Source organism: Dreissena polymorpha, chromosome 15, assembly GCF_020536995.1.
Source record: "Dreissena polymorpha isolate Duluth1 chromosome 15, UMN_Dpol_1.0, whole genome shotgun sequence".
NCBI classification, from domain to species: Eukaryota; Metazoa; Mollusca; class Bivalvia; order Myida; family Dreissenidae; genus Dreissena; species Dreissena polymorpha.
The window spans coordinates 32,638,167-32,665,576 of NC_068369.1; the positions used below are offsets into that span (position 1 = coordinate 32,638,167).

The 27,410-nt window shown below is 35.4% G+C and overlaps 1 protein-coding gene across 1 annotated transcript in view; it reads right to left on the reverse strand.

Annotated features, from left to right (window-relative positions):
- LOC127859674 (fasciclin-1-like) overlaps nucleotides 1-15,465 on the reverse strand; it is a 35,497-nt gene extending 20,032 nt beyond the window's left edge. The window contains 8 exon segments of the mRNA XM_052397181.1: nucleotides 204-366; nucleotides 1,048-1,192; nucleotides 1,612-1,726; nucleotides 3,147-3,306; nucleotides 6,180-6,334; nucleotides 8,443-8,552; nucleotides 12,228-12,399; nucleotides 14,870-15,465. Coding sequence (XP_052253141.1) covers nucleotides 204-366; nucleotides 1,048-1,192; nucleotides 1,612-1,726; nucleotides 3,147-3,306; nucleotides 6,180-6,334; nucleotides 8,443-8,552; nucleotides 12,228-12,399; nucleotides 14,870-14,959 — 1,110 coding nt within the window. The 5' untranslated portion in view covers nucleotides 14,960-15,465.
- Nucleotides 15,466-27,410: the final 11,945 nt, after the last annotated feature.

Sequence of the window (27,410 nt, forward strand, 5' to 3'; positions counted from 1 at the left end):
CGGCGTCTCATCTAGGTCTTCGCTGTTTGCCAAGGCCTTGTTTCTAGACGCTAGGCATACATGGGTTGAGTGAGTGAAAAGTAATTCGCAATCATGAACGCATATATATCCACAATAATTCATATTAAAATGAACGGTTTTGTGCGTAACTTTTATGAAGACATATTTTTTTCTATTTGTCAATATAACCTAACACTACTCACCCGAGAAACGTGAGTTCCATTATTGTCTATTGAATGCTGTTTATGTTGGGGCAGCTTTGCAAAGGCGTCGTCTGTTGGAAGGAACAACGTCATTTTGCGTGTTTTATCCGTGAGTTCGGTCACGATTTCCGCGTCTAGACCGTGAAGATTGCCTTGTATAAAACTGCAATATAAATTGCCTTGTATAAAACTGCAATTTGTATTGCTTTAGCATAAATGATTGTGGAGCGAGTTCTGTTTTAATAATCGTTTATGAACAGTTATTTTTCAAGATGGTTTAAAAGCGCAACGCGAAACATGCGTTTCGTATGATAAACATAATCATAAAAATTGGTTGTTTCAACGATTTTGAAGATAGCATATATTTATTGTCGCGTTTTCCATCGTACACGTTATATACTGAATGTTATAACAAGTTACTCTGCATCGATATTTACGAACGTTTATGGTACCCGGCATTCTCGTAGCATGATGATGGGGTTGTTACCCTTGATAACGCAGTTCGCATACACCAGCTTGTTTGCTTATCCTCGGTTTGGGAAAACTGGACTTAATGCATGTGCGTAAAGAATCGTCCTTAATTAGCCTGTGCAATTCGGAACGGCTACTCAGGGACCACACACCTCGCTTTAGTTAGTCCCGGTTAATTAGTGGCAAGCGTCCTCTCTGATTAATCTAGAACGACTCTTTATGATTATGCATTTAGCCAAATTTTCCCAGAACGATATTCTTGCTAAATAAACCCGGTTACTTTACACATGTTCACAATAATTGCAATGTGCGCTTCAAGTTAATACAAAACCAGACCCGATTATACATTATATGAAGATAGGTCACACACTACCTTATCTTTTGCTGATGCTCGATCGTCTGCCGCAAGTTTCTGTACACAAAGAAAAGCAGATCGTCGATAACGTGGATGACCCCGTTTTGTACCGGGATGTTCGGCTGCACAACACGAGCTCGAACCTTATTGTTCGACACGTACACTGCAACAATTCAAGGATGAAATTATTTAAACTTAAAACAGTTTGTGAGATTGCCTGGTTTGTCCCCCTTTGATCATATACGTTCAATTTAGACAACTGAATATTCCCAATCTGGTTTAAATGTTTATTAAAATCAGTTGGATTAACTATAAAGGCACTGGCTTTGATATAAAAAAAAACATGTGTGTCTTAAATACGTAAAGCGTCGGTCCAGATTAGCCTGTGAAATACGAATACAAGAAAGGTACAATAAAAGCAAACGCTCATCTTGGGCGACGCCCATTTATTTAAACATATATACAGTCATTTTTGCTTGCGTTTTAAATTTCTAAAGAGCGAAACAGGAGTCTTCAAAACGTATTTAATATAAACTCTTTTGGTGTTTTGCGTCTGTTTGTTTACTTATTTAAAGCTTATACCATCGGATCCAACGCGGTAAAACTTCAGTATGCCCGCCTTTGCTGGGTAGTTGGGAATGGTTCCCATCCTGGGGATATACACCGTTTCGTCCTCGATCGTGTGGGCCCAAAATACCTACAAACAAAGCACTTGAGTATCGCTCTGGGAAAATGGGGCTTATTGCATGTACCTAAAGTGTCTTCTCCGGTAAGCCTGTGCAGTCCGCATAGGCTTATCAGGGACGACACATTCCGAATGTATTATATTTTTCCTTTTTTAAAAAGTATTTAATAATAAAAATCGTTTTATACTACTGCTCATTGTGTAAACGTATTTTCTTTACGAAAATCCAGTTTAAATGGAAAGTATCGTCCCAGATTAGTCGGTCCCGATTGCGCATGATAATGTTGGACGCAATTACGCAAATGCATTAAGCCATTTTTCCAAGACGATGTGCAGCTAATAATGCGTTTTACACCAGTAATTCTTCACATTCTTGCCAACCTTTCTACCGATGTATTTACCCATTTATGCCTAGTGTATTCTCCCATCCTTCTAAATTGGATCAATTTATTTCCAAAATTAGGGATGTCTAGTATATTTATTTTTATATTTAGAATATTTCTTACAGAAATTCCCTTAAGCAAACAGCGTAGACCCTGATGAGACACCGCATCATGCGGCGTCTCATCAGGGTCTACGCTTTTTGCCAAGGCCTTTTTATAGACGCTAGGCATAAATGGGTTAAGTTAAATTGTTCAATCATTGCTTAAAACAAACGTAATGAATGTTTGTTACAAAACTGTTGGTTTCTTCAACAGCAACGCAAAAGACACCTTGATAAATAAGAAAAAAAAATAAGTTTGCGTTTTAAATTGTGTCTTGATTATAGTTCCAAATGATTGTCGTCCTGTGCGCACGTTTGTTTAACAAAAGTCTTCATGATTTGGTGTATAAGCATACGAACTGGTCGTGCATATACAGTTTAATTTGCTCAATAAACCATCAGTTTCTAATATTATTCTCTAAAGTAACATTAGGCCGAATGTAATCAATACAATCAAAAATACATACCAGAGCCTACCTACGATTGCCTTGACAAAAGCTCGATGAGTCATTGTCGGTTTGGTTACTACTTAAATGTATCGTGGTACTCTTAAGAATACTTAAATGTACCCGGGGTACGAAAAATATATAAAAAGGTACCCGGGATTTCTAACGATAGGGTAGATGTCGGACTTAGTTGTAAAACTAATTATGTTCATATTTATGTCAATATTTTATAGAATTGAATCGATGTTAAAGAAACTCGTACTCAAAAAAGAATGTTGATTTTTTTTACACAAATAGAATTTTGCTTCGTATTCCGTAGCGCATTTTACGACATCATATTTTTGGCGGGAATAAAACTTGGGTACAGTCTTAACTGGTCGGGTACGTCTGAGTATATTATCCGTACCCGGGGTACATTGAAGCAGTATCCGAGCCGACAATGGCTAATCGATCGTGACAAAATGGTGCGAATAAACCAGCCCAGAACCAAACGATTTCTTACCGATTTCAGCAAAGCTGTATCATTAAACAAAATATCCTTGCCAAAGTCCGGCATTATGTTTATGTTAGAGTCATTAGGAGCAAACACGGTGAAGCGATTCGTTGAAGAGTTCGTTGCATACTTAAGTTGCAGGTCAATGATAGATGCCAACCTTATTGATCTGGAACATAAACCACAAGTCCAGTACATAATTTATTTATACAATAACGAAGCACACACTATAAAATTGACATAGAGAAGTTCATTGTCACCAGAGTATACAAAAGATTGTTTTTAGCATCACAATTATAAATATTAAGTCTATGATAGAGAACATAAAGACCAAGTCATTGTTAGATGACAACCTAATTTAGCTGAACAATGAATACCCAATTCTTAAATATGACGTTACGGTGTAGTATGCATTCTGTGAGTTTCAAATATGCAGATATAATATATTTCATTGTCCCTTATTGTGGTTAAATTTGAAAATAAAAAATACTCATACCCAGTTACAAACAATGCTGATCCGTTTCATGTCAAAATCGTTATTTCGTACAAAATAACGGTTGATCTTGTTCGTGATTTTTAAAAAGTTCTTAATGTATCACCTTTATTATAACCGTAAGATTTTTAGGGATAAGTGGCGTTCCAAAACTCTAACATATTCCGAGATACGTCTATTACAGGAGTATCACATAGTTATATGTATTTATAAGTTATGTATAACATTCGTATGTGTAACATATTCCGAGATACGTCTTTTACAGGAGTATCACATAGTTATATGTATTTATAAGTTATGTATAACATTTGTATGTCTAACATATTCCGAGATACGTCTACTGCAGGAGAATCACATAGTTATATATTCACTTATAAGTTATGTATAATATAATATTCGTATGTCTTACATTTTCCGAGATACGTCTTTTACAGGAGTATCACATAGTTATATGCATTTATAAGTTATGTATAACATTCGTATGTCTAACATATTCCGAGATACGGCTTTTACAGGAGTATAACATAGTTATATATTCACTTATAAGTTATGTATAACATACGTATGTCTAACCTATTCCGAGATACGTCTATTACACGAGTATAACATAGTTACATGCATTTATAAGTTATGTATAAAATTCGTATGTCTAACATATTCCGAGATACGTCTTTTACAGGAGTATCACATAGTTATATGTATTTATAAGTTATGTATAACATTCGTATGTCTAACATATTCCGAGATACGTCTTTTACAAGAGTATCACATAGTTATATGTATTTATAAGTTATGTATAACATTCGTATGTGTAACATATTCCGAGATATGTCTTTTACAGAAGTATCACATGGTTATATGTATTTATAAGTTATGTATAACATTCGTATGTCTAACATATTCCGAGATACGTCTATTGCAGGAGAATCACATAGTTATATATTCACTTATAAGTTATGTATAATATAATATTCGTATGTCTAGCATACTCCGAGATACGTCTATTGCAAGAGAATCACATAGCTAAGTATTCACTTATAAGTTATGTATAATATTCGTATGTATTTTGCATATGAAAAACAAGTGTAAGTATTTCTAATATAAATACTTAAAATACAACATGTGACCGTGTTTCTCTTGCATGTGAATTCCCGAGTTCGTGTGGAGAAATATTTGTAAGCGTGTTCCGCTAAAACACAACGCTTTAATGCCATTCACTAGAAGGCAAACATCAATTTGCATGTGGTCTTTAATCTGTAAACAAACAGTATTGATTAATTTTAAATAAACTAAAAAAAGCTATAATTTTTTTATCGCAACAAATGTTCCTCGATACGGAGAATTGTGATGCAGTTTATAAACCTGTATCTTATGAATGTCTGAAAAACATGTGAAATTACACACAAAAAAGAACCCAATCTTAAAATCTCATTTGTTTTCCGCAATTGTGTACTCAAATGTGTCTTTTATGTCCTGAAAGGTGCTTTCAGGCACTGGTAATATCGCTTTTATTGCCCTTCGTCTCGTACGAGAAAGCGTTGCTAAACATCTTATTGAAACCAAGGGGGGATAATCGTGTTAAAACGTTTGATAATGAAAACCAAAGCAATCTTTCCTCACATCAAGGCGTTTGAGTAACGGTGCTTAAAAGAATGTGTCAATCTGGCGTTTCAGATACTCGTAAGTTAATGGCGGCGTCAAATTTCCAAATTACAGACACATTTACAGATCCATTTGTAAATTGGTCCGATATGCCTACGATAATCAAGTTTGTTGCAGAGTGTGTTTGTGTATACACATTTGCGATAACGCCATTATTTAGGGGCTAGACCATCACTTGATTTGAATTATTACAGTGTGTAATTGTAAATGAAAACTTAATTTAAACTTCGTTTAGATATTATTTTATCAGCGATTTAATTCATAGGTTCAGATCAAGCTATACATATATTACACCAGCCTAGCGCTGTATGTTGATTAAGCTATTCATATATTACACCAGCCTGGCGCTGTATGTTGATTTTTTTGAGAAATACATAAAAACAAAAGCACGCGTAATGCCATAATTAATATATTAAGTAATTAAAACAGGATACCCGAATAATTATCATGAAAATGTCAATATAGTATAAGGATACCTTTGGCATAACACAAAATCCAAAATTAAACGTTCATCATTTTTACTATATCATGCATCGATAGCCCTTTACACGTTTTAGTATATACATTTGATACACATTTTTACACGGCAAATATGAATTGCATTTGAAATTTCTTCTAAGCCTAACGAACCACAATTTATGCAATTTTACAATTTGTACAATTTTTACATTTTTTTACATATTTTACGTTTTTTTTTAATTTTAATTATCACAGTTTTAATCTTTAGTGAATTACAATTTATTTCAAATGCATACATTACGAAAGCAATTTAATCTTTAATGAATCCCAATTTATAATAATCTTCTTTAAAATCAATGAAAATAACTGGCAAATATGAATTGCATTTGAAATGTCGTGTAATCTTTACAGAAAATGCATGTTCTTACTGGAATGAAAACCTCTGTATGTCCGGATGTTCCAAATAATCTGCGACCGTCTTGTTGGACTGTATTGGTATCAGGAACCTGTCAACTAGGTGAACTATTCCATTGCTAGCCAGAATGTCTGCGGTCAGAATCCAGGCTCCGTTGACGGTGTGTACCTATATCATAGGACATGCACGAGTGTGTACCTATATCATAGGACATGAACGAGTGTGCACCTATATCATAGGTCATGAACGAGTGTGTACCTATATCATAGGACATGCACGAGTGTGTACCTATATCATAGGACATGCACGAGTGTGTACCTATATCATAGGTCATGAACGAGTGTGCACCTATATCATAGGACATATACGATACACGTTACCTGCACTAATTACATTTGAGCCTCGCTCTAGGAATACGGGGCCTAATACACTGACGTAAACTGCCGTTCGCACAGGGACGACACTATCCGCCTTCAAGGTATTTTTTGTTTAACGGCGAATATCCATATTAGGCGGAAAGTGTCGTCCCTGATAAGCCTGGGCTGTTTTCACAGGTTGATATGGGACGATAATTACGCACAGTCATCATGCCCTATTTTTTTCCACAGTGAGACTCATGAAGGGAAATCATCATGCCCTGTTTATTTCCACAATGAGACTCATGAAGGGAAATCATCATGCCCTGTTTATTTCCACAGTGAGACTCATGAAGGGCAATGTGGAAGTTAGTGTGCCATGCCTTGTTTATTTCCACAGTGAGACTCGTGAAGGGACAGTCATCATGCCCTGTTTATTTCCACAGTGAGACTCATGAAGGGACAGTCATCATGCCCTGTTTATTTCCACAGTGAGACTCGTGAAGGGACAGTCATCATGCCCTGTTTATTTCCACAGTGAGACTCATGAAGGGACAGTCATCATGCCCTGTTTATTTCCACAGTGAGACTCGTGAAGGGACAGTCATCATGCCCTGTTTATTTCCTCAGTGAGACTCGTGAAGGGAAATGTGGAAGTTAGTGTGCTTACGATTTGTTTTATGAAGTCGAAATGGAGAGAAAAAAGTAATAATGAAACTTTGTAAGATGAGCAATTATTGCTAGTTTTACATTATACATTGAAGATAACAGTGAAGTAATTAACTATGAACAGGAGGAAAACAAGATATTATGAACTAAACAAAATGCATCTGCACATTTCGTTAAGATGTAATTTTGCGTGTATTCTAGTAATACAATACGATTCAACACCGTACTCCACTCAGCATTATGGTCTGATAGTTGATATAGTGTGTGCAAAATAAGTACTGCAGCGTTCAATGACAGGTGGCTCGCGATGCAACAGGGATTTATTTAGAATTTGCTTACTGTACGAAATACAGTATCAGTAGTCATCAATCTAACATCGAATACTCCACGTTATTGATTTAATTAAACACTCTTCAACTCTTTGAATCAAATCACCTTAATCCATGTGTTCAAAGTGTCGACATACGAGTACCAATTTAATGTAACCGCTTGTTTCCGTAAGCCGTAAGCATTTGATTAAATCGCGCTAAAAACGATCCTCGCTCTGGGAAAACCGGGTGTAAAGTTTCGCGAAGATACAACACTTTGGATGTGTGAAAGGTTTTATCCCAGATTAGCCTGTGCGCAGGCTTATATCGGACAACACTTTCCGTCTCAACAGGAGTTTTGCTTAGAACAGACTTTCGTTAAACGAAATATACAGAACAAGCTGAAAGATTCGCACCTGATTAGCCTGTGTGGACTGTGAAAGATTCGCACCTGATTAGCCTGTGTGGACTGTGAAAGATTCGCACCTGATTAGCCTGTGTGGACTGTGTAAGATTCGCACCTGATTAGCCTGTGTGGACTGTGAAAGATTCGCACCTGATTAGCCTGTGTGGACTTTGAAAGATTCGCACCTGATAAGCCTGTGTGGACTGTGAAAGATTCGCACCTGATTAGCCTGTGTGGACTGTGAAAGATTCGCACCTGATTAGCCTGTGTGGACTGTGAAAGATTCGCACCTGATTAGCCTGTGTGGACTGTGTAAGATTCGCACCTGATTAGCCTGTGCGGACTGTGAAAGATTCGCACCTGATTAGCCTGTGCGGACTGTGTAAGATTCGCACCTGATTAGCCTGTGTGGACTGTGAAAGATTCGCACCTGATTAGCCTGTGTGGACTGCACAGGTTATGACGACACTATACGCATAAGACCGATTTTCCCAGAGCCTGGCTCAAATGTATTTTGAGTAAAAGGCCGTCACTTACAATGGAGTCTCCGTAGTTGTAACTTCCGAAGAACAACCGCCTCTGTCCTTCGAGAGGTGTCATCGCGGATTTCCGTGAGGACATATCAGCTACACTCATTACCGAGTCCGCTAAAAAACACGCAGGTTCATTAAGATAACTGGTTGTTCTGTTTCTAATAAAGTAACATAAATTCGCAAAATCAACGAATATTTCGGAATATATTTCGTAAAATAAAGTGAAGCCTTAAAAAATCAGTGTTCTTTAAAGCAATAGCCAAAATTTCAACGCTAGATGTGGTATGGTAACATAGATCTAACAAGATACACAATGCTCAATTTTATTTTTTGTGCGAAAATAAATTCCATGTTAATTTCCCGACACGATAGACGAACATTTACGAACGAACGCAATAGCATAAGAAAGACGGGCTTCGGGCAGCGTCGGAAGAACGACGTATTCATGAGAACTATGTCGTGCTTCCGAAGCTGCTCGAAGCCAATCTCGCGTTCGCTCGTCTTATGTCGCATTAAATCTATGTTACCAGACCACTTCTAGCGTAGAAATATTGCCATACGGAACATTGATTAACATGTGTTAACTTTATTTTACGAAATAAAAACGCGTTATTTTTCCATGTCGGCTGATGTCGGCATTCATCGTAAGGTGTATTCGAGTATACACGAATACATTCTTCACAATGCGGTTTACTTCGTTTTCTTCGTTAAAATGGTCGATTTTAATTGGACATTGTAGGTTAACTTATTGTTGTGTTAAAATGTAACGTGTGGTGAGTGTTACGTTTAACGTTTAATAAGTGCTTGCTTGGAAATCCGTTAGGCGACCGGTAACTTTTATGAACGCTTTCTCGGATTTCCATTCGGTAATTGATTAACTATGAAGCGCTACGTTATATGATATTATTTAATAACAATTCCATATATGTCCTACCTTTCGAACAACAAAACATGTTGCTATGCCAAACAACTGGCATTTAATCACAAACCAATTAATCATGTGCGTGTGATCGTTATACAATTAAAACGCCATCATGTATCAGTCTGTTAATGTATTTCAACATCTTACAGCTATAACCATTCGCATGCAATCAACGAATAAATCACCCCGAACATCGACAATGACGTTAATCAATATACATACACAAGGGACGGTTATTACATATAACCTCCGCTACTGTCCATGTAAATATCTGAATTTCCAGCTGTATTGGCCGCCACAGGACACGGAACGAGTCATTCATAAGCGCAATCCCAAACTAATTGTCGCTATTTGTAATGTGTGCGCACGTTCTGATTCATAAGCGCAATCCCAAACTAATTGTCGCAATTTGTAATGTGTGCACACGTTCTGATTCATAGCGCAATCTCCAACTATTTGTCGCTATTTGTAATGTGTGCACACGTTCTGATTCATAAGCGCAATCCCAAACTAATTGTCGCTATGTGTTATGTGTGCGCACGTTCTGATTCATAGCGCAATTCCAAACTAATTGTCGCTATTTATATGTGTGCGCATGTTCTGATTCATAGCTCAATCCCAAACTAATTGTCGCTATTTGTAATGTGTGCACACGTTCTGATTCATAAGCGCGATCCCAAACTAATTGTCGCTATTTGTAATGTGTGCACACGTTCTGATTCATAGCGCGATCCCAAACTAATTGTCGCTATTTGTAATGTGTGCACACGTTCTGATTCATAAGTGCATTCCCAAACTAATTGCCGCTATTTGTAATGTGTGCGCACGTTCTGATTCATAAGCGCAATCCCAAACTAATTGTCGCTATTTGTAATGTGTGCGCACGTTCTGATTCATAAGCGCAATCTCAAACTAATTGTCGCTATGTGTTATGTGTGCGCACGTTCTGATTCATAGCGCAATTCCAAACTAATTGTCGCTATTTATATGTGTGCGCATGTTCTGATTCATAGCTCAATCCCAAACTAATTGTCGCTATTTGTAATGTGTGCGCATGTTCTGATTCATAGCGCAATCCCAAACTAATTGTCGCTATGCGTAATGTGTGCGCACGTTCTGATTCATAAGCGCAATCCCAAACTAATTGTCGCTATGTGTAATGTGTGCGCACGTTCTGATTCATAGCGCAATCCCAAACTAATTGTCGCTATTTGTAATGTGTGCGCATGTTCTGATTCATAGCGCAATCCCAAACTAATTGTCGCTATTTGTAATGTGTGCGCATGTTCTGATTCATAGCGCAATCCCAAACTAATTGTCGCTATTTGTAATGTGTGCGCATGTTCTGATTCATAGCGCAATCCCAAACTAATTGTCGCTATTTGTAATGTGTGCGCACGTTCTGATTCATAAACGCAATCCCAAACTAATTGTCGCTATGTGTAATGTGTGCGCACGTTCTGATTCATAAGCGCAATCCCAAACTTATTGTCGCTATTTGTAATGTGTGCGCACGTTCTGATTCATAAGCGCAATCCAAAACTAATTGTCGCTATATGTAATATGTGCACACGTTCTGATTCATAAGCGCAATCCCAAACTAATTGTCGCTATTTGGTATGTGTGCGCACGTTCTGATTCATAAGCGCAATTCCAAACTAATTGTCGCTATTTGTAATGTGTGCGCACGTTCTGATTTGAGCTATACGGACCGTTGAAGTATGGGGTATATTTCAAGCGTATTGTTGTAATTTGTGTGGCTTACCTTTTTTAATTCCTACATATACACTTCGCAATTTGCAATATCATTACATCTAAACGTTGGCTTAAAAGGCGGTTTGCCCGCGCAGTCGTTGTAGCCTGACACATTTGAAAGCGAGCAAACGTTGCCATGTTTTATGACAATCTTTAGAGTTAAATGGTAAGGTAACTTTAAACTCAACTTGTTATGCAGCATAAAATAAAGATTTTGTTTCTGTAGGTAAACGGAAAATAAATGCTATACATATGTGGCCTATATCATGAAGGGACAAATCAATTTAATGCAATACTTTAAATACGTATTATGTCAGTAAGAGCGAATACATGTATATACAATTAATTCACGCTGATTCCTATATTTAAAACAAAAAAAAACGAGACATATGTTTAAGCTTCGTGCACTCCTAAAGTTTCAACAGATGCGTACGTAAGGTGTCGTGTCCACTAATGGTGTGGCTAAACAAAGCGGCGTTACATATGAGCTGTGGTCTGTGACTGTGCGTTAAGTGTCGTTCCAGATTAGCCTGTGAAGTCCGCACAGGCTTATCAGAGACGACACTTTCCGCCTGAACTCGATTTTTGCTAATAAGAGAATCTCTACAAATGAAAAATAATATAAATGGGAAAGTGTCGTCCTTAATAAGCCTGTGCGGACTGCACAGGCTAATCTGGGATGACTCTTTAAGCATTTGCATTAAAGGCCATTTTCACAGAACACGGTCCATATTAAAATACTATACATATTTTTACCCAAAGGAATACCCACACAATCACATCTAAATCGATAAATCGGCGGCTTATTCTTTACATAAATGCTCCCATTTAAATTAAATGCAACTTGATAATCCATTGCATTGTAAGTTAGATAAGTTTTCCAAAAATAAATGAATATCATGTTAATAGTATATGATCCAAAAGTATGTATTTGATATTACTGTAATCGTTGTTGAAGCAAAACCGAACGGAATCTCGTTTTAATACTGCATTATCATGGAATACGAATGAACTTGTCAGTTTTGTAGTCATATATAATGCGCCTTTAATTATTGTAAAAGCCAACTTACCTATCAGCTATGAAACAAATGTACAGGACTCGAAAAATTCACCTATGTGATAAAGAAGTATGCTTTCCACGGTTGCACGATCACTGGTGTTGTAACCAAACCAGGTGGCCTCGGTAAGGAATACATCGTTGGAGGAGGATACGGGTACGAACACTGTGATGCCGGGTTTCTCGAAGTGATGGGACAGGTTGTACGTCTTTATCAAGGAGGCGAACTGTAAACAAAAATAAGTCATGGTCTGGGAAAACGGGGCTAAATGCATGTGCGTACAATTGCGTCCTATATTAGCCTGTAAAATCCGCACCGGACAGACGTTTCAAGGACGACACTTTCTGTCTGGAAGGGATTTGCATTTTGAGAAACTTCCTTTGAACAAAGCAAGTCCATTAAAGCTGATATTGTCGTCCCTGGTTAGCCTGTGCGAAATCAATGATTGTGCGTTAAGTGTCGTCCCAAAAAAAGCTTGAACACTCAGCACATGCTTATCTCGGACGACACTTTTCGCTCAAAGATCCAGTCAGTTTCTCGGACAACACTTTTCGCTCAAAGATCCAGTCAGTTTCTAGGACGACACTTTTCGCTCAAAGATCCAGTCAGTTTCTTGGACGACACTTTTCGCTCAAAGATCCAGTCAATTTTTCAAGAACGTGTCTGAAATCACTTGCACGTGTAACATTATAATTAACAGCGAATGCTCTTATAATTACAACGTTTACTTATACATTATTGCGGATGTAGTTGGTAAACCGTTTCCTACTGCGTATGAGGAGGTCACATTAACATAAACAAACTGTTAATTTCTTAAGACAGGACACTTAGATAAGTATAACCTTTGGGGTTGACGCTTCCTGGTGGCCTTTATGTAATATTGTTTTAGAGAAATCTGAATCGATTTTACTTACAGCTGAATGAACATGAACAAACGGATTTGTCGTTATTTCTGTACAAACGTATAACCAATGGAAACATAAATAGGTAAGTTATATAAATCCTAAGTGATTTAATAATTTCCAACATGTATTTCGCCATTTTAAATCTTACTTTGTTCAAACTCTGTCCTGGGGAATACTGGCAGTTGTTTAATATGCATGGGCGTGTCAATGTATAAACTCTGCACAGGAATGATCATGAAATAATAAACAGACACTGCGAATTTTTATGCCAAACAGTAACGCTTGAATAAGAAACGTAATATGAAAGGGGTCTGGAATATTCTGAAACGTGCGCGTTTATGATCTAACTGAAGCATTTTAATTTGCAACGCATTGTTCATATCGGTTTTATAAACTTGTTCACGAAAATTCATAGCACATATCTGTGTTGCTATATTATTTATTTATTTTTTAAAAACCGCTTGTCAGTCAATAATTTAAGACGCAATTCAAAATAACAATAGAAACATAACAACATACATACTTTGCAACAAATAGCCTTACGTTTTGGAAATTAATGTATTTCTATGATTTGTGTTTTTGTTTTGGTTTGTTTTAATTCGTTAATTCAAATGACTAATTTCCATATGTGTATTGTTACTCAATAATAGCGACACAAAAACACAAGTACTACAGATGCGATTTGTAATACAAGACACGTTTTCACCTGAATAATGGAATGCATATTGATATTTATACATCTGTATTGCAAAAAACTTCTCATCTGCGAAACTTTCAAATTACCATCGTATTATATGTTTAAACATAAAATGTATGGGGCATTCGACCTTTGGCGACGTATCTGGCATAGCAATTGACTTTTTTTGTATGTCTTGAATTAAATAACAATGTATGGGCCTGGTGAAAAACTATTGATTTTGTGATTTTATTAGTATGGTTGGCGTCAGTTCAGAGCATGATGCCGTCGTTGGTTTTCGGACGCTTGCAGTACCTTACATGTTTCATACATATACCATACATACACTGTTGTTTTATAATGCAATCCTACATCATGAGTATTGAATAGGAAGGAATATAAAGGAATACACACTGGTAGCATATATATAGTTGTTAAAACAATATTTCTTCTAGACAACAAATCATATTTGCTGACAAAAATAACTCCGTGACAATACCACATCTTTTACGCTCAGAATCGAAATAAATGACAGTACTTTCCCTTCAATAATTATTACAACACTAGTAGAGTTACTGCATAAGTTTTTAAGGAAGGATCAGAAAATGACACAGGGTGTGTCAGTCTCTATTAGAATAAATCACTTCTTAATAGGGATTGCCATATAAAGCTATTAAGTATATGTGAACTAATTAAATATGAAGAACTATACACCGGACGACCATTGAAAATGTCATAACTGTTCTCAAATTTATGAATAATGATGCAGGAGACAAAAATGTCAATATCTGTATTTGTACAACTGCGGTTCGCGTAGATATACTCGTAACATAAAACAAAGATTGAAAAATCATATGGATAAAATATATTCTTTACAAGAAGCGACCAGTGTGTTAATTTCGGGAAATAAGTACTTAAGAACAGAAAAAATACGGTACTTTAGACTGATGAAGATTTTTAAAGAAAGATGTAAAAAAAAGAAAACAAACAACTAATTATATCAACTGATTTTAGAATGAATAATTTAACATAAGATAGCTACTTTCGAAGTTGATATCTACATATTCCAAATGATAGGCCTCACAATCATGACCAAAGAAGTTATAAAGGCCAACCTTGCGCAGTCTATTCCAGTATTGTATGTGTTGATATAAGGTCTTCCGGTGATGTGCAGGAGGTATCACAGTCATCCCCAGGGTTGCCATGACAATCAAGACAGTTCCAACTATAGTCAACACGACACATATTTTCATGTTTGCCTTACAACCACAATATCATCATGAGTGTTGGCATTTTCGCTGTCTCATCCTTTCTTTCACTTTCTCGTCAGTGTTTCATGCTGATTGACCACACTTTGTATCCATTATATCCAAAATCGGCGCGGCGCGTATTGGACCAAATGAAATCGCTTGCTTTCCATCAATACTTTAATTACATATGCTCACAATCGCATACTTGCATCAGTATAATGTGTTCTTTTCTGTATGTAGTCCGTAAAAGCAAGAATTCCTTTAATATCCTCTACTAAAGAAACACTTAGATTCAATACTCGATCAGAACATATAAATATTAAAACAATGAAAGTAAGCTTTGCACTATTTACTTATGTTATCGTCATGGATAAACGTTGTGTTATTATAACCGAGGATTATCCAGTATTATCAAGATCTGTACAAATCTGTATCTTACAACCAATGTAACGCTTGCAATTTGCTACGAACATCGTTAATGTATAACCATTGTTAACAGTGCGTTCGCAAATCGACTTAGTAACAATTTGTTATCAATAAATCCCTACTCGTTCTCTCTCCCTGTCTCCAGCGCCAGTTCAATCATTTGCGCACACACTTACATCTCAAGCTAACAGCAATGCTCACGTCTCAATGCCTTCAATTTGGCATGTACCACGAAATGTGAGTATCCTTTACGCGGTCATTTACGCCTCACTTGACCCGTCTTTGCAATCATACGTGCAGTACGCAAGCCAACCAGTCAACGAGCGTTAATACAATTACAACTAAAGTATATATCGTTTGTATTATAATATACGGCATTTCAGTGCCGCCTTATTATCGTATTTTCAATATTATACAATGTATCATATGAAAATTGAACTAGATGTAATATCATTTCGATTATTATAAGATCTTAATTAATAATACACAAACCAGGCTGACTACCCTGAAAGACATCACCAATGCAGTCAGTAAATATCCCATAAGGTACACGTTATTCACGTGTTTGTTTTAACAGCGCCTTATCAACGTTAAAACGCGTTTTCAATTTCGCTGGTCTTACAGCGCACACCGTTATCCTTAAAAGGCGGCCATTGATAAACACATGCACAAAATCCGATAGTTGGAACGAGTTCCTTACAATGTACAAAAGGTTCACACAAAATCTACTTAATTATACATATTACAAACGCATGCGTAAAAGCTTTTGTACTTGGCTAGATAATTATTAAAAACACTCAATCATTTTGAATAAGATACTAGTATTTTGTGGATTATCATTATATTTCATTATACTTCCATTCACAAGAGCGTGTGTAGAAAGCGTATGCGCTATAAAGATGTCACATTGTGAACGCGTCTTTAACAAACAAAAATCTATTTTATTTCACCCATCGTTTGATATAAACAATCTAAAACACACATAGCCAAAATGCCAAAAATGTTCATGGAAAGAAACAGACAATTCAGTACATGTAATTGTTTTCTAATAGCAGTGATGGCAATACAAAAACTGTGACAGACCGCTACCAAGATCTCTAGAAAGTCTAGGAGGTTTATCTAATGAAACGGTGTTTGCTTTGATGATCAGCGTGTTTGATCAGGCGGTGAAAAGACAATAGTCTCAGATGAGAATCGGCAGCTATTGCAGACCTATGATGATTGCAAACACCGTTGTTTTCTATGAGAAGATACTACCATGCTTCAATATTTCGAGTCTGATTTCAACGTATACTTTTAATACTGCGTTCTCTACAAATTGTTGTTCACACAACATTACCGTGTACGCTAAATACGTATTACAGAGATTGACTTTTTAAAAAAAACGTAACAGATCAATAAATAAGTGTAGTTTTCAAAAGCAATTATGCTTGTTTCATTCATTCTCATAATCATGTTTTATTCCTTGTAAGTGAACATTTTGTGTACACTGCATACTACATTTAAAACGATATACATTTTTCTTTACCCCTTTACCTCATTTACAAAGTTAAATTTAATTACAGACTTTTCTTACCATATTCAAGTTTTATTCATTTCCAGCCCCTAGATACTGATGGGCAGCAAACAGCATACAGCCTGAACAGAGTGCGAGTTACTCGCAGGCTGTTCTCGTTGTATGCTGGTTGCAAAAACCATTTCATGTTCACTTTCTGATGGGGAAAGGGTTAAATCCTCTTTAAAGAATTGGCATTGGTGCGATTACTTAAACATCAACTTACCAATAAAGTATTGGTGTACACACTCTATTTACTCCATATTTGTTGTTAACAAGATTTTAAAGTGTACATTTCCATAAAGTTAAAAAAGTGCTGCTTTTATTAAACGCTAAACGATTTAGATTTCGGTAAACGGGCGGAAGCAAAATATTATAAACTTACATAGCAAATTGAACTAGTTATCCACAATATATTATAGATTTTTATCAATACGTAATCTCAGAAAGCATCGCTCTATTGGAGTAGAAAGAAAAACAAAATGTCCAATTAAGATGACAATAGTGGCGTTGCCAGTTTCTCTGTTCTGCGTATGGAAAGTCACGTATTGTTTCACGAGTGTACCTACGAAACGTTTCAAAATCGCGTGTCGCATTTTAAATATTTGATCGCCATAATAACACGTCCCGTATGCAAATCCGTCCTGCGTATTTCTGTTTCGGCGATAAAATCTGTCTGGCAACGAATGATTGACTGCTAATTGCAGGACAAATCAAAGCATTGAAGACAGCTGTTTATGAGAGTGCTACGAATCTTTCCCTGTACAGTTGTGAGACTAACAATATCTTGAAGACCTGCTATTATTGTGAAGTTTTTAATGTCATTTTGATGTACTGTTCATTTTCACTAGCGTTTGAATAGCATTTTTGCAGGCTCAGTTATGCCAATTAAATAGTTACGAACTTTTGATTTAATCTTACCTTCATATTGTTATAATTTGTAACTGTATAGACCTAATACTATTTACTTTGGACGAAAAGTAACAAAGTCTCTTTGAAGCGTTTGTTTTACATTTTAGACATGGCTTCAACGAAAACAATGTACAACCATTTGTTCATGTGGATAGCACGTGCTATATTAGAATAACAGACATCTCATATTTAATTCTATATTGTGGCCTTGGGTATGTCTAGTTTTTATTGAATTATCCTCGGTGCACTAAATCCTGACACACATTTATAATTACGTGTGTGTGGTTTTGGCTTGTCATGGTGTAAGTCTGTGAGTATTATTTTCTAAACTGCTCTTCTTCAGACGACATTTCATTTTTAATAGCGACAACATTTGCACTATTTGCACTATTTAAACTTCTCTATTGTGAATGATCGACTTAATGTTAATATCATAACCTTTTTGAAGCGGCGACAGTTTTGTAAAATAGAACATTTATTTTGAAGGAGATGTGAACAATTGCAAATGGACATAAAAGTGTGTTAACACTACATGATGTTTCGACGCAAAGCAAACTGAGGAAATCGGACCTTATTCAAAGAAGGTGCGTGACATATCGAACTCTTTGGACCTGAATCCTAGCTACAAACAAACGTATTTAAGTGCAAATGATCTAAAAATGTTGTTAGTCTACGCCCACAAATCTTTTAAATGACTTAGATTCAAGACCAGCGATTACCAGATAAGGTGAGGATCAAAGACGAATAGAAGGAGAGCTGTAAATGGTGAGTCACAAATGCTTTCAATTAAGTACGGAGATATTGGAATGGATTTACCAATATTCAGAGGGAGTAATCACTTGATAGTCAAGATGGCGACGGTCATGCAGAGGCAAGTATATTTCGCCGTTTTATACCCTTAATTACTTGTATTATTTTTTTAAATGCCGCTCACTTTCCAGTCAAATTAGCAAAATAGCGTTTGTTTTGTATAAATATTCGCTCAATATGTCGACTTTACTCGATGCAAAATTTTTAGCGGGATGACCTTAATACAGCTCAACTAAGAAAATTTGCGGGGAATAAAGTCGGGATATATAGCGAATTTTAATACGAAATAAACCCTCATCACCTTTTTACTGATATGGCTAGAAAGTGAGCGTTATTTTACAATTTAACAAAATAAATAAAGGGTATAAAACGGCGAACAATATTTGTATCGGCATGAACGTCGCCATCTTGACTATCATGTTATTATCCCCTCTGATATTGGTCGTTCCGAGTTTAACAAAATGAGTACCGGTATGTATCTGCGGGTCGTTCACAGGGTGCAGGATCACGTGACTTTGTGGGGTTCCCAATTACACGTTAATGGATGAAAACAAACCGGTAAGATGTGCTTGTTTTTCAAATAATTTTTTTAAACAATTTTTCTGAAGAATTTCAACTCGTGCATAAAAGACAGATTTGTATGCTGCTTATGGCAATGTGAAATACATCAGAATTACTTTAATTAATAACCCTGTGTATTTGTTCAAAAAGAGGGCCTGAAAGGCCCAAAGTCGCTCACCTGAGATTACAAGATATTATTGGGACAAATCTTCTCACCAAGTTTCATGAAGATCGGAAAATAAATGTGGCCTCTAGATCGTTAACAAGGTTTTACTATGTAGCCATTTAAGGAAAAATGCCTCGCCCCCTGGCAGCCATGTTTTTCAACCAACTGGCATCATTTTTGAACTCGTCCACTATATTATTGGGATAAATCTTCTTACCAAGTTTCATGAAGATCGGATAATAAATGTGACCTCTAGAGTGTCAACAAGGTTTTACTATAGCCATACATGTATAAGGAAAAATGCCCCGCCCCCGTGGTGGCCATGTTTTTCAACCAACCAGAATCATCTTTGAACTCGCCCAAGATATGAATGGGATGAATCTTCTGACCAAATTTCATGAAGATCGGAAAATAAATGGCCTCTAGAGTGTTAACAAAGTTTTACTATAGCCATATAAGGAAAAATGTCCCGCCCCTTGGCAGCCATGTTTTTCAAGCAAATGTACTCATTTTCGAACTCATTCAAGTATTATTGAGACCAACCCTCTGACTAAATTACATGAAGATTGGAAATAAATGTGGCCTCTAGAGAGTTAAACAAGGCAAATGTGGACGCCGCACAACGCACGACGGACAACGGACAACGGACGACGGACAAAAGGCGATCACAAAAGCTCACCATGAGCACGTTGTGCTCAGGTGAGATAGAAAGTCAATGTGTAATTGTGCATTGTGTCCGCAATTAAGCATAAAAAGTTTATCGTCATATACAAATGCACGTTAAATTTACAGACATGCGTGCTGAATATGAATTATTACAATGTTCAAATTACATTCATCAATTAATAAATCACTTATCACTGGAGAGTGAGAGTGTTCTAGATTACAAGTTATAATGTGACATGGAATACATATATAGGTATCAATACATTTGATACATCCATGGTTAACAAACAACATGTAACAAGCATAGTACACTCAATTGTTAGTATAGGTTATAGTTCTTATTACCATATCATGTGATAATAAACAAAGTCAAAATAAATATTCTGTTCTGTTATGTTCTGTAATTCACGGTTATGGTTTACGCAACGTGAAATGTGTCACCGATGTCAGAGGTATTCAATGATTTATTCTTAAACATTAATATATCGAGACAGACTGCGAGAAAAAACTGTCTTTTATGCACTTACGATTTTTGAAAATATATTTCAATAACTTGAGAGATTTGCAAAAATAAAATTCTTAGCGGTATGTTTACATTCTAACCAGCTCGTCCGTGTGTAAACCAGTGAAAACCCCGTTGAGTACCGCTAATTCAGCTGTGTACGGGGAACTAGGGCGATAGCCATAATATATAAATCGCTATGTACGAATTATAAAATATTTCATAAAATTGTATACGGTTAAACAAACTAATTGTATATTATATAGAACACTATGTTATATGAGAAATGGTGCTGAAAATAAAATACGATGTAACAATTGGATTACCAAAGTACGAGACTTACTTCAAAACACTGGTTTTGTAGATGTTTGGATGTACCCAGAATCAGTAAATGCAAATGTATTTATTCCTATATTTAAAAAAAATTTACTAATTGATATGTACATAGGTTTGTGGCTAAATGATTTAAACGTTAAAAGTTCATTAACTTTATACAAAGAATTGAAACATCGATTTGAACTAACTGATTACCTTAACATAATCCAAATCTTTAATTGAAGAACATACATATCAAAATTAAGACTTTCGTCCCATATGTTAAAAATTGAATATGGGAGACATTCAAATATTCCTAAAAACGAACGCAAATGTAATATATGTAACTCAAATGATATTGAAGACGAATACCATTTTGTAATTGTATATCCTCTTTAAACAGATATAAGAAAAATGTATATTGAAAAATTCTATTATAACCGACCTAGTATGCATAAATTTATTCTTTTGTTAACAAGTAATAAAACCAAAATCCTAAATAAACTCGCGATATATTGTAAAAATGCTTTTAAAATGAGAACTGATACATTGAATGCAAACGTTGAGTAATTAGATGGCCTAATTGCATTTTTAAAACCTTTTTATGTACGAGTTTGGTCACTTTCGCATTACTATGCATGTGCTTATTGCTTATATATTGTCAGTTTTGTATATGTAACGATGAACTGTAAATGTTCAAGTTATATGAATAAACTTTCTGTTCTGTTCTGTTCTGTTGATTCTGAGCCCTGTATACTGTAAACTGATCGAGAACGCTTGACCGAGACGACGTTTAAATTGTACAATATGGTAGCACACCGTTACGTCTTATTTTCAAATTTCACAGTAAACCTAATACTTGAATTTGTATTATGCAAGGGTTGTCAGTCTTTAAAACATTTATAGATTATTTACTATTTTTAATGTAAATAATAGAATACACAACAATAAAGTCGGGTGCATTAAAACTCTGAAATTTATATCAAAATATATTTAAAAGGAAATAAAATAAACTTGTGAACATTGGCCATTTAAAAATATTTCATTGTTATAACTACATGGTACAATGTGAGTTTCCTGAAAAGCGCAACTGATTAACAAACAAAACAAATATGTTCCTCGTTTTGGGAAAACAGGACTAAGTGCATGAGCGTCAAGAGTCGTCCCAGATTTGCCTGTTCAGTCTCAGGCTCTTAAGGAACGACACTTTCCGCCTTAGCTGGATCTTCGCTAAGAAGAGACTTCTTTTAAACGAAAAATACCATAAAAGTAGTAAGTGTCTTTCTTGTTAGAGTGTGCGTACATGCTTTAAGCCTGAATTTCCCAGAACGAGTCTCATATATTCACGTATGACGCTTCAATGCAATAACAGTGATTTCAATTAGAGCAGAATCCTGCATTTTGATTCCAGCAAGTTGCAGTTTCCTAATTGTTGACTAGTACAGAAAAATAGCATTGCATTTCTTTGACACATTTATTTTCCACAATCCAACTTGAAAAAAAGGACAATAAATGATCATTTATGGAAATAATAAAGCTTTTATGAAAATGTTGTATTTATTATTATAATAAAGAAGCTATTACAAACCCTTAAAGTGATATTATGGGCATTAAACAGTATATAGGTGTCTATCGCAACCGTTGTTTAGTTTTGGTGTTCATACTTCATATACACTTATATATGTTAATGCAGCATCAACATACTAAAACAATACCACGGAAAGAGAAAAATAATCAATTGAATATCAACCGTACTTTCATTTTGACAAATGGCGACAGAAAAGAATCGATGTACGATGTGAGTCTAAATGTAGTTTTCATGCAGATTCGTTCATACGACACAAAGACACAATTTTGTTTTACGGATCATTTCGGCCTAGAGGACTGGGTGAGTCATGTAAAATATAGAACATAATATTTTTTTTTATAAACAACTGGTAGCAAGATGAGTCGTATATAATTGGTCAGTTACTAAATTTTAACTAATAATTTTGACCTATTAATTATTTTCAGCTCAATTCAACAGTGAAAAATGACCACAATATAACTTTTAACATGCATTCAAGAACATTTCAAGTAACTTCAGTATTTTGACCGTAATAATTTTTTATTTCGACCCTTTATTATTTTGAGACCTTGTGTCATTTTGACGCCTGATTTTCAAAATCTACTGAAATCCCTGAATAACATTTCAACTGATGAAAGTATATTCTACTCTGCTAATCGGAAGCTAGTTTACGAGGATAAAAAGTCTCTTAAAACTGATAACAGTCGAATAAATGTTGTTAAAAGCGCTAGTGAAGTCAAGAAATATGTCTATTAAGGTTCGCAACGTCAATGCGGGATCTTAATAACTTACGCGATTTATATACCACCATATCATGTTAGCTTTTAGAACTTATCAGAGCAACCCTACACGTATCAGCTCCTGTCAGTTTCATTACTCCAGTTTTATATTTATATACTTTTAACGGAGACATATATAAGCATGGTAAATAGCAAACTGCAAACCTTTCAACACCGCAATGTAAATGTAACACAAGTACACAAAATAAACAAAATTGACAAAACAGTGTAAACAATGTATGGTAGACAACAATAGACTGGCACCTTTGTATAAATGTAACGTATAGCACGCAACCGCCAGCATATGAAACCGCCAGTATATGAAATCTTGTGGCAAAACGACTTGTTAAACAGTTTGAAAATAAATATTAGCTGTTTTCATGCATAGAAAATTTGTCACTGCGAACTGCACATGCTAATCTGGGACGACACTTAACGCACATGCATTAAGCCCCTTTTTCACAGAGCATGGCTCATTTATATACTTTTACGGAGATATATATATATATATAAGCCTTGTTAATAGCAAACTCCAACCGCAATGTAAATGTAACACAAGTACACACAATAAACGAAATTGACAAAACAGTGTTAACAACGTAACCTCCTTAAGATAATCTATCGTATGGTAGACAACAACAGACTGGTACCAGATAACCTATCGTATGGTAGACACCAATATACTGGTACCAGATAACCTATCGTAGACAATAACAGACTGGTACCTTTGTACACATGTTACGTATAGCACTCAACCGCCTGAATATGAAAACTTGTGGCAAAGCGACATGTTTGAAAATAAATATTAGCTATTTGTATGCATAAAAAATTATATAACAACTTTTGCGAATATATCAAAACCAAACATAAAACCAAGGAGCACATTTACATCAAATCGCCCCATTGGTACCAACAAATTGGTACCACGTGACATGTAAGCTAAATGGCACGTGGTACCTTTTTACACTAATGGGGCGAAAAACGAACATAATACAACTAAGACGCTACATTTCGCCTTTAAATTCGACATGAAAACTGACACACCAATTCATATCTCTTTAGATTTTTCTCTCAAATACATTTTAGATATTGGCCCTTTCAAAAGAAATACCGCCATTATGCCTCACACTCGCGAAAAATGCGTGAACATAATATGCTGATTTAATACGTTTAAAAGGGACCTTTTGACAGATTGTGGCATGTTTCGTTAAATGCTTTATATTTATAAATGTAAACATCGGACCTTACAAGCTCCAGTAAGAAAACAAGAATACAATTAAAGAAAGAAATTAGTAATCATCAACTGGGCTCGAACCACTGACCCCTGCAGTAAAAGACTATAGCTTCTACCACTACGTCATCCGTGCTCTGACATACAATGCTAACTGTATTTTATACTTTATATAAGCAATGCTCATAGATTCACAAAATATAACGACCACAACAGAAGTATCCAAATTATTCAATCGTTTCGCGTTGCTGCGCTTTATAAATGTCAGGTTTTTAAATCGTCAAAATATGCCTATAACGGGCATTTTAGAGCATGGTAAATGTTCAGTATTACTTGTTTACTCACAAATATCTAACTACTACGAAAATTTGCGATTCTGAAACATTTGTTTCTATTTTGTCAATATACCAAAACGTGAATACGTCCCTTTAAAGTACATGTATATCGGTCTTAATCGCCAGTCCACCAATTATGTTACATAAAGTAACAGATGACTAAAATGATCGAACGATTTATGTTCTATTTAATCTGTAATACGAATTTTACAATGCAATTTTGTTTGTTCGTGCATCAACCTATTAATTAAATACCTCGTTCTTGATCGTCTCTCAAAACCACCTGTACACAAAACCTCCACATGACACCATCACGAGCCGAACAACAATTACAAGTAATTATCTACAAGAGGTTCGTAACAATACCCAATACCTTGATAACGAGTTAAGGTAGGCATCTTTCCAATAGCGAGAATACTTGAAATAACAATGCAAACTTTTTGTGCGATTTGTAGATATTAACCCATTCATGCCTAGCGTCTAGAAAAAATACTTGGCAAACAGCGTAGACCCGGATGAGACGCCACATGATGCATCATGCGGCGTCTCATCAGGGTCTGCGCTGTTTGCTTAAAGGAATTTATGTAAGAAATGTTCTAAATATAAAAATAAATATACTAGACATCCCTAAGTTTAGAAATAAATGGATCCAATTTAGAAGGATGGGAAACCGGAAAATACAAAGGATATCGAACCTAATTATCAATTGACCATTCTCGACGGACAAAGGTTCGTAGCACGTAATCCTTACGATTGTCAATCCTATTTTCCAAACGCGATGAAACAGGTGTTAAAGATGAGAATAGTCTCCCCCCCCCCACAATGGATTGGGCTTTAATCGCTTCGTGGTGGTTGCTAGGCGTTTATTTAACATTCGACATTGGATGAATTTTTTTTTATAACGTTACAATATCCAAAATATCGATTCCGCTTATTGAAAGCCCTGATTTAAAAAAAGGTTTTATTTTTGCTGAATATTTAATACTCTTAAACTTGAAGCTGAAAAACAATTGACATATTCAAACTACTAAACAAAATTCCAATGTATAGTTATTCAACTTTTGGTTAAGTCTTAGAGTTTAAACCTTGTAATAAAAGAAAACAATCTCTATACATGCACACAACTTTTCTTGGGCTATTAAAGAATATTATTTCGTGCATACAAACGTAGTTTCAACGCTATTCTACGCGACCATTATACACCTCAATTTTTTATCGAATCATTTTTTTTCAGTGAACGATATTCTTTCATTTGAAGGTCAAACATAAAACACAAATAATAGCGCAATGCACTACCGAAATATAAAACAAGGCTGAACTTTCTATTGATGTCTGGTCTAACGAGCGGGTATTGGCAATTTGTAAGAATAAAGATCAAATCGTGATCGTAAAGTCAGTGTAGCATGTAGGAGTGTTAAACGTCAACGATAGTGTTTTTTTATTATTTATTAATAAGACTATCAATATGCTTTCTAAGTTTCCGCTAACTTTATAAATCGTCGCTTACTGACCAAGTTAATGCTTATTTTATAAGTTGACGCTGACTTTATAAGCTGACGCTTACTTTAAAAGTTGACACTCACTTCATATGTTGAAGCTTACTTTATTTAATAAGAATTAATAAGACAATCATTATGCTTTATAAGTTGCCGCTAACCTTATTAATCGTCTCTTACCGTAAAAGTTGAAGCTTACTTTATAAGTTGACGCTTACTTTATAAGTTGATTCTTACTTTATAAGTTGACGCTTACTGACTCTTACTTTATAAGTTGACGCTTCCTTTATAAGTTGACGCTTACTTCACATGTTGAAGCTTACTTTATAAGTTGACACTTACTTTATAAGTTGATGCTTACTTTATAAGTTGACGCTTACTTTATAAGTTGACGCTTACTTAATAAGTTGACGCTTGGTTAATAAGTTGACGCTTCATTTATAAGTCGACGCTTCATTTATATGTTGACGCTTAGTTTATAAGTTGTCGCTTAGTTTATAAGTTGACGCTTACTTTATAAGTTGACGCTTACTTTATAAGTGGATTCTTACTTTACATGTTGAAGCTTACTTTAAAAAGTTGACATTCACTTCATAAGTTGAAGCTTACTTTATAAGTTGACTTATACCTTATAAGTTGAAGCATACTTTATAAGTTGACGCTTACTTTATATGTTGAAGCTTAATTTAAAAAGTTGACACTTAATTAATAAGTTGAATCTTTCTTTATATGTTGACGCTTACTTAAAAATGTACGCTTTCTCTATAAGTTGAAGCTTACTTTATAAGTTGACGCTTACTTAAAACTGTACGTTTTCTCTATAAGTTGACGCTCATTAAGAATTGTGCGGTTACTTCAAACCATCAGTTATTGATCAGGGAGCGTTTCTCTCTAAATTCTTAAACAGCGATGAAAGTTAGTTTGTTTTGGCATATGTTTAATGTCTTGACATTTCAAAACGCCAACGCAGAGATAGAATATTGGCTGATTGTGTTATAAATCTGCTTATGAATCTCTAAGCGTCCGGCAGCCATGTTTTATTGTTCATTAACCATTTCAGGCGTTCCAATTTGCACATTCAATGT